This window comes from Mandrillus leucophaeus, unplaced genomic scaffold (genome assembly GCF_000951045.1).
Source record: "Mandrillus leucophaeus isolate KB7577 unplaced genomic scaffold, Mleu.le_1.0 Scaffold158, whole genome shotgun sequence".
Taxonomy (NCBI): Eukaryota; Metazoa; Chordata; class Mammalia; order Primates; family Cercopithecidae; genus Mandrillus; species Mandrillus leucophaeus.
The window spans coordinates 2,018,207-2,029,159 of record NW_012101565.1 but is presented as its reverse complement, the minus strand read 5'-3'; the positions used below and the strand labels follow the sequence as shown (position 1 = coordinate 2,029,159).

At 64.7% G+C, this 10,953-nt stretch overlaps 2 protein-coding genes across 2 annotated transcripts in view; one reads left to right on the top strand and one right to left on the bottom strand.

The window, feature by feature from the left end:
- The window catches only part of CPSF1 (cleavage and polyadenylation specific factor 1, 160kDa), a 21,950-nt gene extending 12,349 nt beyond the window's left edge, over positions 1-9,601 (top strand). Inside the window, exons 3-37 of the mRNA XM_011975698.1 lie at positions 1,427-1,560; positions 1,713-1,793; positions 1,930-2,081; positions 2,188-2,334; positions 2,559-2,698; positions 2,773-2,883; positions 2,958-3,051; positions 3,173-3,260; positions 3,331-3,453; positions 3,538-3,589; positions 3,668-3,765; positions 3,838-3,912; positions 4,002-4,082; positions 4,171-4,260; positions 4,401-4,511; positions 4,586-4,727; positions 4,807-4,985; positions 5,059-5,195; positions 5,277-5,451; positions 5,525-5,731; positions 5,918-6,007; positions 6,107-6,250; positions 6,333-6,485; positions 7,278-7,394; positions 7,480-7,570; positions 7,655-7,739; positions 7,809-7,950; positions 8,034-8,186; positions 8,275-8,451; positions 8,529-8,595; positions 8,669-8,716; positions 8,790-8,945; positions 9,026-9,155; positions 9,250-9,388; positions 9,466-9,601. Coding sequence (XP_011831088.1) covers positions 1,427-1,560; positions 1,713-1,793; positions 1,930-2,081; positions 2,188-2,334; positions 2,559-2,698; positions 2,773-2,883; positions 2,958-3,051; positions 3,173-3,260; positions 3,331-3,453; positions 3,538-3,589; positions 3,668-3,765; positions 3,838-3,912; positions 4,002-4,082; positions 4,171-4,260; positions 4,401-4,511; positions 4,586-4,727; positions 4,807-4,985; positions 5,059-5,195; positions 5,277-5,451; positions 5,525-5,731; positions 5,918-6,007; positions 6,107-6,250; positions 6,333-6,485; positions 7,278-7,394; positions 7,480-7,570; positions 7,655-7,739; positions 7,809-7,950; positions 8,034-8,186; positions 8,275-8,451; positions 8,529-8,595; positions 8,669-8,716; positions 8,790-8,945; positions 9,026-9,155; positions 9,250-9,388; positions 9,466-9,513 — 4,157 coding nt within the window. The 3' untranslated portion in view covers positions 9,514-9,601. The remainder of the gene's footprint in view (positions 1-1,426; positions 1,561-1,712; positions 1,794-1,929; positions 2,082-2,187; positions 2,335-2,558; positions 2,699-2,772; positions 2,884-2,957; positions 3,052-3,172; positions 3,261-3,330; positions 3,454-3,537; positions 3,590-3,667; positions 3,766-3,837; positions 3,913-4,001; positions 4,083-4,170; positions 4,261-4,400; positions 4,512-4,585; positions 4,728-4,806; positions 4,986-5,058; positions 5,196-5,276; positions 5,452-5,524; positions 5,732-5,917; positions 6,008-6,106; positions 6,251-6,332; positions 6,486-7,277; positions 7,395-7,479; positions 7,571-7,654; positions 7,740-7,808; positions 7,951-8,033; positions 8,187-8,274; positions 8,452-8,528; positions 8,596-8,668; positions 8,717-8,789; positions 8,946-9,025; positions 9,156-9,249; positions 9,389-9,465) is intronic.
- ADCK5 (aarF domain containing kinase 5) overlaps positions 9,598-10,953 on the bottom strand; it is a 17,436-nt gene continuing 16,080 nt past the window's right edge. Inside the window, exons 10-15 of the mRNA XM_011975699.1 lie at positions 10,826-10,907; positions 10,677-10,755; positions 10,504-10,595; positions 10,167-10,419; positions 9,977-10,093; positions 9,598-9,884 (exon numbers count right to left, since the gene is read on the bottom strand). Of these exons, the coding sequence (XP_011831089.1) occupies positions 9,779-9,884; positions 9,977-10,093; positions 10,167-10,419; positions 10,504-10,595; positions 10,677-10,755; positions 10,826-10,907 (729 nt within the window). The 3' untranslated portion in view covers positions 9,598-9,778. The remainder of the gene's footprint in view (positions 9,885-9,976; positions 10,094-10,166; positions 10,420-10,503; positions 10,596-10,676; positions 10,756-10,825; positions 10,908-10,953) is intronic.

Below are 10,953 nucleotides of genomic sequence, written 5' to 3'. Positions count from 1 at the left end.
GGGCATGGTGGCAGGCGCCTGTAATCCCAGCTACTCAGGAGGCTGAGGCAGGAGAATCACTTGAACCCAAGAGGCAGAGGTTGCAGTGAGCCAAGATTGTGCCATGCCATTGCACTCCAGCCCGGGTAACAGAGTGAGACTCCATCTCAAAAACAAACAAACAAATAAAAAAACCCACTTTTTCCTTGCCTTGAGGCAATGGTATATAAGTATGCTAACTAAACTAGCTGCTTAGCAAAGAAGACACAGCCTCTTATTCTGGGACAGCAGTGAAAAGGGAGGAGGTAGAGAGGCAGCCTGAGGGAGCCCAAGGTGTCAGGATAGCTCAGGGCTTCCTCCTCTCTAACAGGCACAAGGATCAGTAGCTACAGGTACCCCTTGGCTCTGGCTTCCTATCCTGTGACATTCGGACCCAGGGGCCGGTGCTGGGCTGCTGTGAGTGTGCAACCAGGCAGGTTTGGGGGTGTGCAGATGCAGAGACAGTGCACTCTGACCCTGAGTACTTGCCTCACAGGGCCTGGCTGCTAGGGAGCCGTGAGGTAGGGGTTTCTGGGCTGTTAGGGAGCCGTGAGGTGGGGGTTTCCGGGCTGCTAGGGAGCCGTGAGGTAGGGGTTTCTGGGCTGCTAGGGAGCCGTGAGGTAGGGATTTCTGGGCTGCTAGGGAGCTGTGAGGTAGGGATTTCTGGGCTGCTAGGGAGCCGTGAGGTAGGGATTTCTGGGCTGCTAGGGAGCTGTGAGGTAGGGGCTTCCTGGGGAGGGGCCTGTGCCAGGGCTGCGCCGTGGGCATGAGAGCATGAACGGGGGTCCCTGGGGGGGGGTGTGCACAGCTGTCTCTAGAAGCCCCTGGTCTGCTCCCTCCCTCCCTCCCTGCTGCAGAGAGGGTTTGGGCAGAGCTCCCAGGAGGCAGGGGCCAGCCGTGGTGGTTTTTTCTCATTCCCTGGATGAGGTGAGCTGCCAGATGTAGCCCCTCACTGCCCTCTCTCCCCACTCCAGGCTCTGACCAAGAATGACAGGAGCGCAGGTAAGTGTGGTGGGGTGGCCTGGGGCTGTGCGGGTGCCAGTGTGGGTGCCAGGCATGGCTGGGCCCTAACCCTGAGCCCTGGCGTCTCCCCTAGAGGGGAAGGCCCTGTGGGTGCCAGTGCGGGTGCCAGGCATGGCTGGGCCCTGACCCTGAGCCCTGGCGTCTCCCCTAGAGGGGAAGGCCCTGTGGGTGCCAGTGCGGGTGCCAGGCATGGCTGGGCCCTGACCCTGAGCCCTGGCGTCTCCCCTAGAGGGGAAGGCCCTGTGGGTGCCAGTGCGGGTGCCAGGCATGGCTGGGCCCTAACCCTGAGCCCTGGCGTCTCCCCTAGAGGGGAAGGCCCTGTGGGTGCCAGTGCGGGTGCCAGGCATGGCTGGGCCCTGACCCTGAGCCCTGGCGTCTCCCCTAGAGGGGAAGGCCCACCGGGAGAAGCTCGAGCTTGCTGCCTCCTTCTCTTTCTTTGGCAACGTCATGTCCATGGCCAGCGTGCAGCTGGCAGGAGCCAAGCGGGATGCCCTGCTCCTAAGCTTCAAGGATGCCAAGGTGAGTGGTAGGCTTGGCGGGGTGGGCCTGGCCAAGGCGTGGGAGTGGGTGCTAGGGCCTGGTGGAGTGGGCCTGGGCACAGCTGTTGGTTGCTGGGGGTGACACTGTCAGGACAGGCAGTCGGCAGCCACGGCTGTGCCCTCTGACCCCAGCTGTCTGTGGTGGAATACGACCCGGGCACCCATGACCTGAAGACCCTGTCGCTGCACTACTTTGAGGAGCCTGAGCTTCGGGTAGGGCCATGCTCACGCCCTGACCCAGGCCCCAGCCCAGCCACCCTCCCTCCCCCTGCAGCTGGGTTCTATTGCCCCAAGTGCTTCCCTTGGGGTCTCCTATGCTGGGCCTGGCCGATGCCCCCTCTGCCCCCAGGACGGGTTTGTGCAGAACGTACACACGCCACGAGTGCGGGTGGACCCCGATGGGCGCTGCGCAGCCATGCTTGTCTACGGCACGCGACTGGTGGTCCTGCCCTTCCGCAGGGAGAGCCTGGCCGAGGAGCACGAGGGGCTCGTGGGTGAGGGGTGAGTGCCAGCTGAGGCAGGCTGTGGTGCTCGGGTAGGGGGCCCCGGAGCCCAAGCTCCCCTCCCCGCACCCCCTCCTCTCCTGCTGAAGCCCTTGGCCCCCCAGGCAGAGGTCCAGCTTCCTGCCCAGCTACATCATCGATGTCCGGGCCCTAGACGAGAAGCTGCTCAACATCATCGACCTACAGTTCTTGCATGGCTACTATGAGCCCACCCTGCTCATCCTGTTCGAGCCCAACCAGACCTGGCCTGGGTGAGCCCCCTAAAGAGGCCCCTCTGTGCTGTGGGTCCCCCGGCTGCCTCTGCCTGGGGCGGGGCTCATGGGGCACGGGTGGGGTTTGTGGGGTTTGGAGCAGGGATTATGGGGTGTGGGTGGGGCTTGGGGCGGGGCCTGGGGAGGGGGCTTGCTCAGTGAGGAGCGGGGCCGGGATCTCTGCAGGGAGGTAAGGCCCTTGGCTGACTCACTGGCATCCCCAGGCGCGTGGCTGTGCGGCAGGATACGTGCTCCATCGTGGCCATCTCACTGAACATCACGCAGAAGGTGCACCCCGTCATCTGGTCCCTCACCAGCCTGCCCTTTGACTGCACCCAGGCTCTGGCTGTGCCCAAGCCCATAGGTGAGTATCCTGGAGTGGACGGGGGTGTGTGGCGGGAGCGCTGGGCCTGCCCACCAGCCTGTGTTCACCTCCAGGTGGGGTGGTGGTCTTTGCCGTCAACTCGCTGTTGTACCTGAACCAGAGCGTTCCCCCATACGGTGTGGCTCTCAACAGCCTCACCACAGGCACCACAGCTTTCCCGCTACGTGAGTGTGGGGTGGCTGGGGTGGGGCAGGGATGGCTTGGGCCTGCCCAGTCGGCCTGACCACCCACCCCACAGGCACCCAGGAGGGTGTGCGAATCACCCTGGACTGCGCGCAGGCCACCTTCATCTCCTACGACAAGATGGTCATCTCCCTCAAGGGCGGCGAGATGTGAGCCCCTCCCCCGCCCATGAACTCTGCCCTTACCATCCCCCCAAGTCCCCTAGGGTCTCCTGGCCCCCTTCACTCCCCCAGGGTCCCCGTCCCCGACTCAGAATTCTCCCTGCCCCAGCTACGTGCTGACCCTCATCACCGACGGCATGCGCAGTGTCCGAGCATTCCACTTTGACAAGGCGGCCGCCAGCGTCCTCACCACCAGCGTGAGTTGGGACTGGGGGTTGGCTCTGGGTCCAGGCCCAGTGCCGCCCTCACCCACCTGCCCTCCCTCAGATGGTCACCATGGAGCCCGGGTACCTGTTCCTGGGTTCTCGCCTGGGCAACTCCCTCCTCCTCAAGTACACAGAGAAGCTGCAGGAGCCCCCGGCCAGTGCTGTCCGTGAGGCTGCTGACAAGGTGGGTTTCCTAGGCCCATTGGGCCACCACCCTTCATGTGGGCAGTGCCGTGGCATGCCACTCAGCGCCCCTCCTGCCTCACAGGAAGAGCCTCCCTCAAAAAAGAAGCGAGTGGACGCGACGGCCAGCTGGTCAGGTGAGGGCCGGGCCAGGGCTGGTCAGGAGTGGGGCCAGGTGACCCAGGGCTGTGCTCAGGTGAGCTCTTTGTGTGCAGCTGGGGGTAAATCGGTGCCGCAGGATGAGGTGGACGAGATTGAAGTGTACGGCAGCGAGGCCCAGTCGGGCACACAGCTGGCCACCTACTCCTTTGAGGTGAGATTGAGGCAGCAGGGCCCCCATCCCAGCCAGTGCCCCCAGCGGCCCCTGACTTTCGCTGTGCCGCAGGTGTGTGACAGCATCCTTAACATCGGACCGTGTGCCAACGCTGCCATGGGCGAGCCTGCCTTCCTCTCTGAAGAGGTGCCCAGGGTCGTGGTCAGGGCTGTGGGCAGGAGCTGGAGTGTGAGTGGGGGTGGAGGGCATAGTCCTCACTCCTGAGTCCTGTGCAGTTTCAGAACAGTCCTGAGCCGGACCTGGAGATCGTGGTTTGCTCTGGCCACGGGAAGAACGGGGCTTTGTCAGTGCTGCAGGTGTGTGGGCAGGTAGGGGCGGGCGCCTCCTGGTGGGACCTGGGTGGGCTCACACCCCCATCACACCCCCACCCCATCACCATTCTAGAAGAGCATCCGGCCCCAGGTGGTGACAACCTTTGAGCTTCCCGGCTGCTACGACATGTGGACAGTCATTGCCCCAGTGCGTAAGGAAGAGGTAGGTGTGAGCCCGCTGCAGGGAGGCTCTGGGATGGGACCGACACTGCCTTCCTGTGGACTGGGGGGGCCCAGGTCGCACCTGCGTGCCTGCCCTCACTGGACTGTGGCTCCCAGCCTGCTCCCCTTTGGCGCTGACAGGAGGACAATCCCAAGGGGGAGGGCACAGAGCAGGAAGCCAGAAGCCCGGAAGCAGACGATGACGGCCGTAGACATGGATTCCTGATTCTGAGCCGGGAAGACTCAACCATGGTAAGGGGCAAAGCCTGGGACGTGGGGCTGGGGTCCCTTTCCGGGGGTGCCTCCCTCACAGCTGTTGCCCGCAGATTCTGCAGACGGGTCAGGAGATCATGGAGCTGGACACCAGTGGCTTTGCCACGCAGGGCCCCACGGTCTTTGCTGGGAACATCGGGGACAACCGCTACATTGTCCAAGTGTCACCGCTGGGCATCCGCCTGCTGGAAGGAGGTAGGTGGGTGGGGATGGTGGGGGGTGGGGCAGGGGGTGAGCCTTGGGGAGGCACGTGCTGACTGCCCCATGCCCACAGTGAATCAGCTGCACTTCATCCCTGTGGACCTGGGCGCCCCCATCGTGCAGTGCGCCGTGGCCGACCCCTATGTGGTCATCATGAGTGCCGAGGGCCACGTCACCATGTTCCTGCTGAAGAGTGACTCCTACGGTGGCCGCCACCACCGCCTGGCGCTGCACAAGCCTCCCTTGCACCATGTAGGCCCCTCATTTCCAGCGTCCACCCGTCCCCGCCCCCTGTCCACCGCTGAGCCCACCCCTCTCCCCACAGCAGTCCAAGGTCATCACGCTGTGCCTGTACCGAGACCTCAGCGGCATGTTCACCACTGAGAGCCGCCTGGGCGGGGCCCGTGATGAGCTGGGAGGCCGCATCGGCTCGGAGGCCGAGGGCCTGGGCTCGGAGACTAGGTGCGTGGGGGCCGGGGGCACAGGTAGGGGCTTGGGTCCCTGTGGCTGGCAGGCTGCCTGTGACCCTCTGCTGGCCCCCAGCCCCACCGTGGATGACGAGGAGGAGATGCTGTATGGGGATTCAGGCTCCCTCTTCAGCCCCAGCAAGGAGGAGGCCCGAAGAAGCAGCCAACCCCCTGCTGACCGGGACCCTGCACCCTTCCGGGCAGAGCCCACCCACTGGTGCCTGCTGGTGCGGGAGAATGGCACCATGGAGGTAGGTGGTGCCCTGCGCTGTGGCCCAGCCGGCTCCGCCCGCCTGCCTCCACTGACTGCTGCCCACCCCGCAGATCTACCAGCTCCCCGACTGGCGGCTGGTGTTCCTGGTGAAGAACTTCCCTGTGGGGCAGCGGGTCCTCGTGGACAGCTCCTTTGGACAGCCCACGACACAGGGCGAGGCCCGCAGGGAGGAGGCCACACGCCAGGGGGAGCTGCCCCTCGTCAAGGAGGTGCTGCTGGTGGCACTGGGCAGCCGTCAGAGCAGGCCCTACCTGCTGGTGAGAACGCCTGACCTGGCGTCCCCTTTCCGTCTTCCCCACGGCCCTGCCCCTTCCCATGGCTCCGCCCTATCTTCCCCACAGCCCTGCCCTTACCCACAGCCCACCTCTTCCCATGGCCCATCCCATCTTCCCATGGCCCTGCCCGGCCCCGCCCCTTCCCACGGTCCCCCCTCACCCTGCCAGGTGCATGTGGACCAGGAGCTGCTCATCTACGAGGCCTTTCCCCACGACTCTCAGCTCGGCCAGGGCAATCTCAAAGTCCGCTTTAAGAAGGTGCCGGTGGCTGGACTGCAGGGGCGTGGGGTGGGTGTGGCAGAAGGGATGGGTTTCAGACCGGGAGCCCCTGGAGGACCTGCATGGTTTCCCCCCCAGGTCCCTCACAATATCAACTTCCGTGAGAAGAAGCCAAAGCCATCCAAGAAGAAAGCAGAAGGTGGCGGCACGGAGGAGGGGGCCGGGGCCCGGGGCCGCGTGGCGCGTTTCCGCTACTTCGAGGATATTTATGGCTACTCAGGGGTAGGCCAGCGCCTTTGCAGGGGACTATGGTAGAAGAGAGATATGGCCTTATCCACAGCATCCTGACAGTGCCTGCCCCCAGGTGTTCATCTGCGGCCCCTCCCCTCACTGGCTGCTGGTGACTGGCCGAGGGGCTCTGCGGCTGCACCCCATGGCCATCGATGGCCCCGTCGACTCTTTCGCTCCATTCCACAATGTCAACTGTCCCCGCGGCTTCCTGTACTTCAACAGACAGGTGGGGCCTGGCCAGTTCCCAGCAGCACTGGCTGATGCTGCCCCAGCTCGGGGCTGAGGGGGAGGGAACAGGAGAAGGGACCATTGGCTCCAACTTGAGGACCAGGAAGGAGTGTCCAGAGGGCAATGGGGTTGAGGCCGAGGAGGTGGAACCTGGGGCTTGGTGCGCCAAAGGTCTGGAAAGGGGTGGTTCGAGTTGGGGCTGCAGCCCCTGGGGTCCCCACCACTGCTCTGCTGGCTAGCTGGGCAAGCCCTCACAGGGCCCGGCCTCTGCAGTTCTCAGGAGAGCTGACTTGAGCGCTAGCTCTGCCCCTTGGCTCTTCTGTGACTTTGGGAGGGTGCACATGCCTTCTGATCCTGGTTCCCCATTTAAGCCACCACAACACTCCAGGTCGCTTGAGGCCCTGACTGGGATGCGGTGAGTGCTTCCCAGGCACCTGAGGACTCAGGACTGTCCGTGAAAGAGGGCAGCCCTGGCTCCCGCTGCCTGCTTTTCAGTCCCCAGCATGACAGTCTGTGGACCTTTTATCTGCAGCCTCCAGTGCCCTCCTGGCCTAGCTTTCCCCTCCCCTGTGGCCAACATCCCTAGCCCTAGCTGAGCCTGGGAAAATGGACAGGAGCCCCAGAGGCTGAGCAGCAGCCCATTCCGGGACGTTCGTGGACACAGTTGCCCCTCACCCACCCCTGCTCCCAAAGAGCTGAGGGCAACATCCCAGGGTTCTTGGCGGCCTGGGCCCACCTGCCCCTGCCCTTGGCTAGCCCTGGATCCCCTGACCCTGTGCCTCCACCCCAGGGCGAGCTGAGGATCAGTGTCCTGCCTGCCTATCTGTCCTATGATGCCCCATGGCCTGTCAGGAAGATCCCGCTGCGCTGCACGGCCCACTATGTGGCTTACCATGTGGAGTCCAAGGTCTGCCCCCCACCCCCGCCCCCACCCCCACCAGGGACCTTCTGGGCCTGACCACTGGTGTGTGACCCCCACCACTAACCCACAGGTGTATGCTGTAGCCACCAGCACCAACACGCCGTGTGCCCGCATCCCACGCATGACTGGCGAGGAGAAGGAGTTTGAGACCATCGAGAGAGGTGGTGACGCCCACACCACGCTCCCCCATCCTCAGCCCCATCTTGGGGAAGCCCCACCCTGACTGTCACCCTTGGTCCTCACAGATGAGCGGTACATCCACCCCCAGCAGGAGGCCTTCTCCATCCAGCTCATCTCCCCAGTCAGCTGGGAGGCTATTCCCAATGCCAGGTGAGGCTGGGCCAGGGTGGGGGCTACCCAAGGCCCCGGGGCAGCATCCTGAGGCCCCGGCCCCCACAGGATCGAGCTGCAGGAGTGGGAGCATGTGACCTGCATGAAGACAGTGTCGCTGCGCAGCGAGGAGACTGTGTCAGGCCTCAAAGGCTACGTGGCCGCCGGGACCTGCCTCATGCAGGGGGAGGAGGTCACGTGCCGAGGACGGGTAAGGGGCCAGTGGGCGGGGGCGGGAGCAGGCAGCCCCTGGCAGCCCCTATGCCATTCCCACACCATCCCCATGCCCTCCAGATCTTGATCATGGATGTGATTGAGGTGGTACCTGAGCCTGGCCAGCCCTTGACCAAGAACAAGTTCAAAGTCCTTTACGAGAAGGAGCAGAAGGGGCCTGTGACTGCCCTTTGCCACTGCAACGGCCACCTGGTGTCAGCCATCGGCCAGAAGGTGTGCCAGTCCCACCTGGCGTGTGCCCCCTGCCTCACTCCCACCTAGCTCAGCCTCTGCCCCTGCTCAGCCTTCCCTCCGCCCCCAGATTTTCCTGTGGAGCCTGCGGGCCAGTGAGCTGACAGGCATGGCCTTCATCGACACGCAGCTGTACATCCACCAGATGATCAGCGTCAAGAACTTCATCTTGGCAGCCGACGTCATGAAGAGCATTTCGCTGCTGCGCTACCAGGAGGAGAGCAAGACACTGAGCCTGGTGTCGCGGGTACGCCTGTGGCCACGGTGCCCGTGTCTGGGTGGGTACCCACCCAAGGCACCTCTGACACCCCTTCCCGCCCCCAGGATGCCAAGCCCCTGGAGGTGTACAGCGTGGACTTCATGGTGGACAACGCCCAGCTGGGTTTTCTGGGTATGTGGGCAGGGCCCTGGGGAGCTGAGGCTCTGGGGGTGGCCGGGGCTGACCCTGGGCCTCTGCTCCCCAGTGTCTGACCGTGACCGCAACCTCATGGTGTACATGTACTTGCCTGAAGGTGAGTGCTTCCTCCACCCCCTCTGCCTGGGCTGGGTCTGGGCTGATAGTGACCCAAGGCCTTTCTGGTCTAGCCAAGGAGAGTTTTGGGGGCATGCGCCTACTGCGCAGGGCAGACTTCCACGTGGGCGCCCACGTGAACACGTTCTGGAGGACCCCATGCCGGGGGGCCACCGAAGGGCTCAGCAAAAAGTCGGTCGTGTGGGAGAATAAGCATATCACGTGGTTTGGTGAGTGTGGGGGGCAGGTGTGTCTGGGTGGGGGGCCCTAGGGTTGGCCTGGCTCACACCGAAACCCTCCCCACCGCCAGCCACCCTGGACGGTGGTATCGGGCTGCTGCTGCCCATGCAGGAGAAGACGTACCGGCGGCTGCTGATGCTGCAGAACGCGCTGACCACCATGCTTCCGCACCACGCCGGCCTCAACCCCCGTGCCTTCCGGTGAGCCCCGGCCCCGCCCCTGTACAGCGCCCCCTCCACCCCAGCCTGCCCCGACACCCCAGCCTGCCCTGACGCCCCTGCCTGCACGCCCCAGGATGCTGCACGTGGACCGCCGCACCCTCCAGAATGCTGTGCGCAACGTGCTGGATGGCGAGCTGCTCAACCGCTACCTGTACCTGAGCACCATGGAGCGCAGCGAGCTAGCGAAGAAGATCGGCACCACGCCCGACATAGTGAGTGCGCGCCCCGGTCTGCGCCCGCCCCTCCGTGCAGGTCCCCACCCACCCATCCAGCCGTCTGTCCCCTGCAGATCCTGGACGACTTGCTGGAGACGGACCGCGTCACCGCCCACTTCTAGCCCTGTGGATGCCGTTGCCACCAGCACCACCGCACTACCTCCCACCCCCATTTTTGTATAAAACACAAGGAAAAATATTTTTGTTTGAGAGGACTGTGTGTGGTCATTACACGGCCTCCTGGCCCAGCTGCGGTCACAGCCCCCCAGTGCAAGTGCCCACGGGGCTCGGGGTGTCCACACCTTCAGCCCCGCCACCTCCGTCGGCTCAAGGCGTAAAGGGCCCCGCAGGCCCCAGGCGGCTGACGTGGTCGTCGGGCCGCGCACCCTAGGTCTCCAGGTACTGGTAGAGCTCCTCCGCTGGGGGCACGAGGCTCAGGCGCACCAGAGCACGAGCCAGGAGGGCAGTCAGCCGCATGGCCAAGGTCTCCAGCCTGTGCGGGTCAGGTCACAGGTGGGTGGGGAGGTGGATCACAGGTGGGTGGGAAGCAGGCCCCCGCCATCCACCTGCCCCGCAGCTGCTCACCTGAGCGCCACTTCAAACTTGAGCATCTCCCAGACAACCTTGGCATGGCGCAGGAGACTGGTGCCGTAGACACCCCGGTACGTGGCGCCCACCAGGCGGCTCCAGCCGCGGACAGCCCTGCACACACCCGCATTAGCGCCGCATCAGCCCCACACCAGCCCCACCGCGGGCGCCTGCTCGGGCCACCGACCTCTTAGCCATAAGGAAGTAGCGGTCCACGGGGGCGCCAAGGGCCACGTTGATAGCGCGCACGGTGTTGATGTTGCGCAGTACTAGCAGCATGGGTCGTGGCAGCGCCCTGAGCACCGCCATGATGGCCTCGAAGTGCTCGCGAGCCATGTCCACCATGTAGGCTGCCTCCTCGCGGCTCAGTAGGTGTGAGCCCCACAGCTGCCCCAGGCGCACGGGGCGCTGCATGAGCATCTCGGAGAACAGGAGGTAGTCTGAGGAGGGAGGAGGCTTTGAGCTGGGCTCCGCGCCGCCCGCCTCCCTTCTGTGGTGCCCCGGCCACCCCCGCACGCCCTCACCTTTCACCCCCAGTGCGGCTGCGTGCGCCCTCATGGCGGCGTCGTCCCGCAGGATGATAGCCCGCCACAGCTGGCACAAGGCTGCGCGGTCCCTGGGTGGATGGGCCCGCAGCCATGAGCCCCCTGTGGCAGGAGAGGCCTGCCCCGCCCCACGCCCACCCGCCCGCGCTCACTTCTCCTCCAGGAACTGGTAGAGCCCATGGTCCAGCAGCACCAGCTCCGCTTTCCCGTCCGGGCCTTTCCGCACCAGAACTAGGGATACAGCCTGTTAGGTCGCGCCGCGCCCACCCCGAGACCCCCCACCCCCGGGGTAACTTCCTACCGTTGCCAGGGTGTGGGTCCGAGTGGATGAAGCCCGTGTAAAATATCTGCTCAGCAAAGGCCTTGATGAGCTTTTCTGCTATCTGGGGAGAGGAGAGACCTTGCAGTGGACGTAGCACCCGCCCGCCC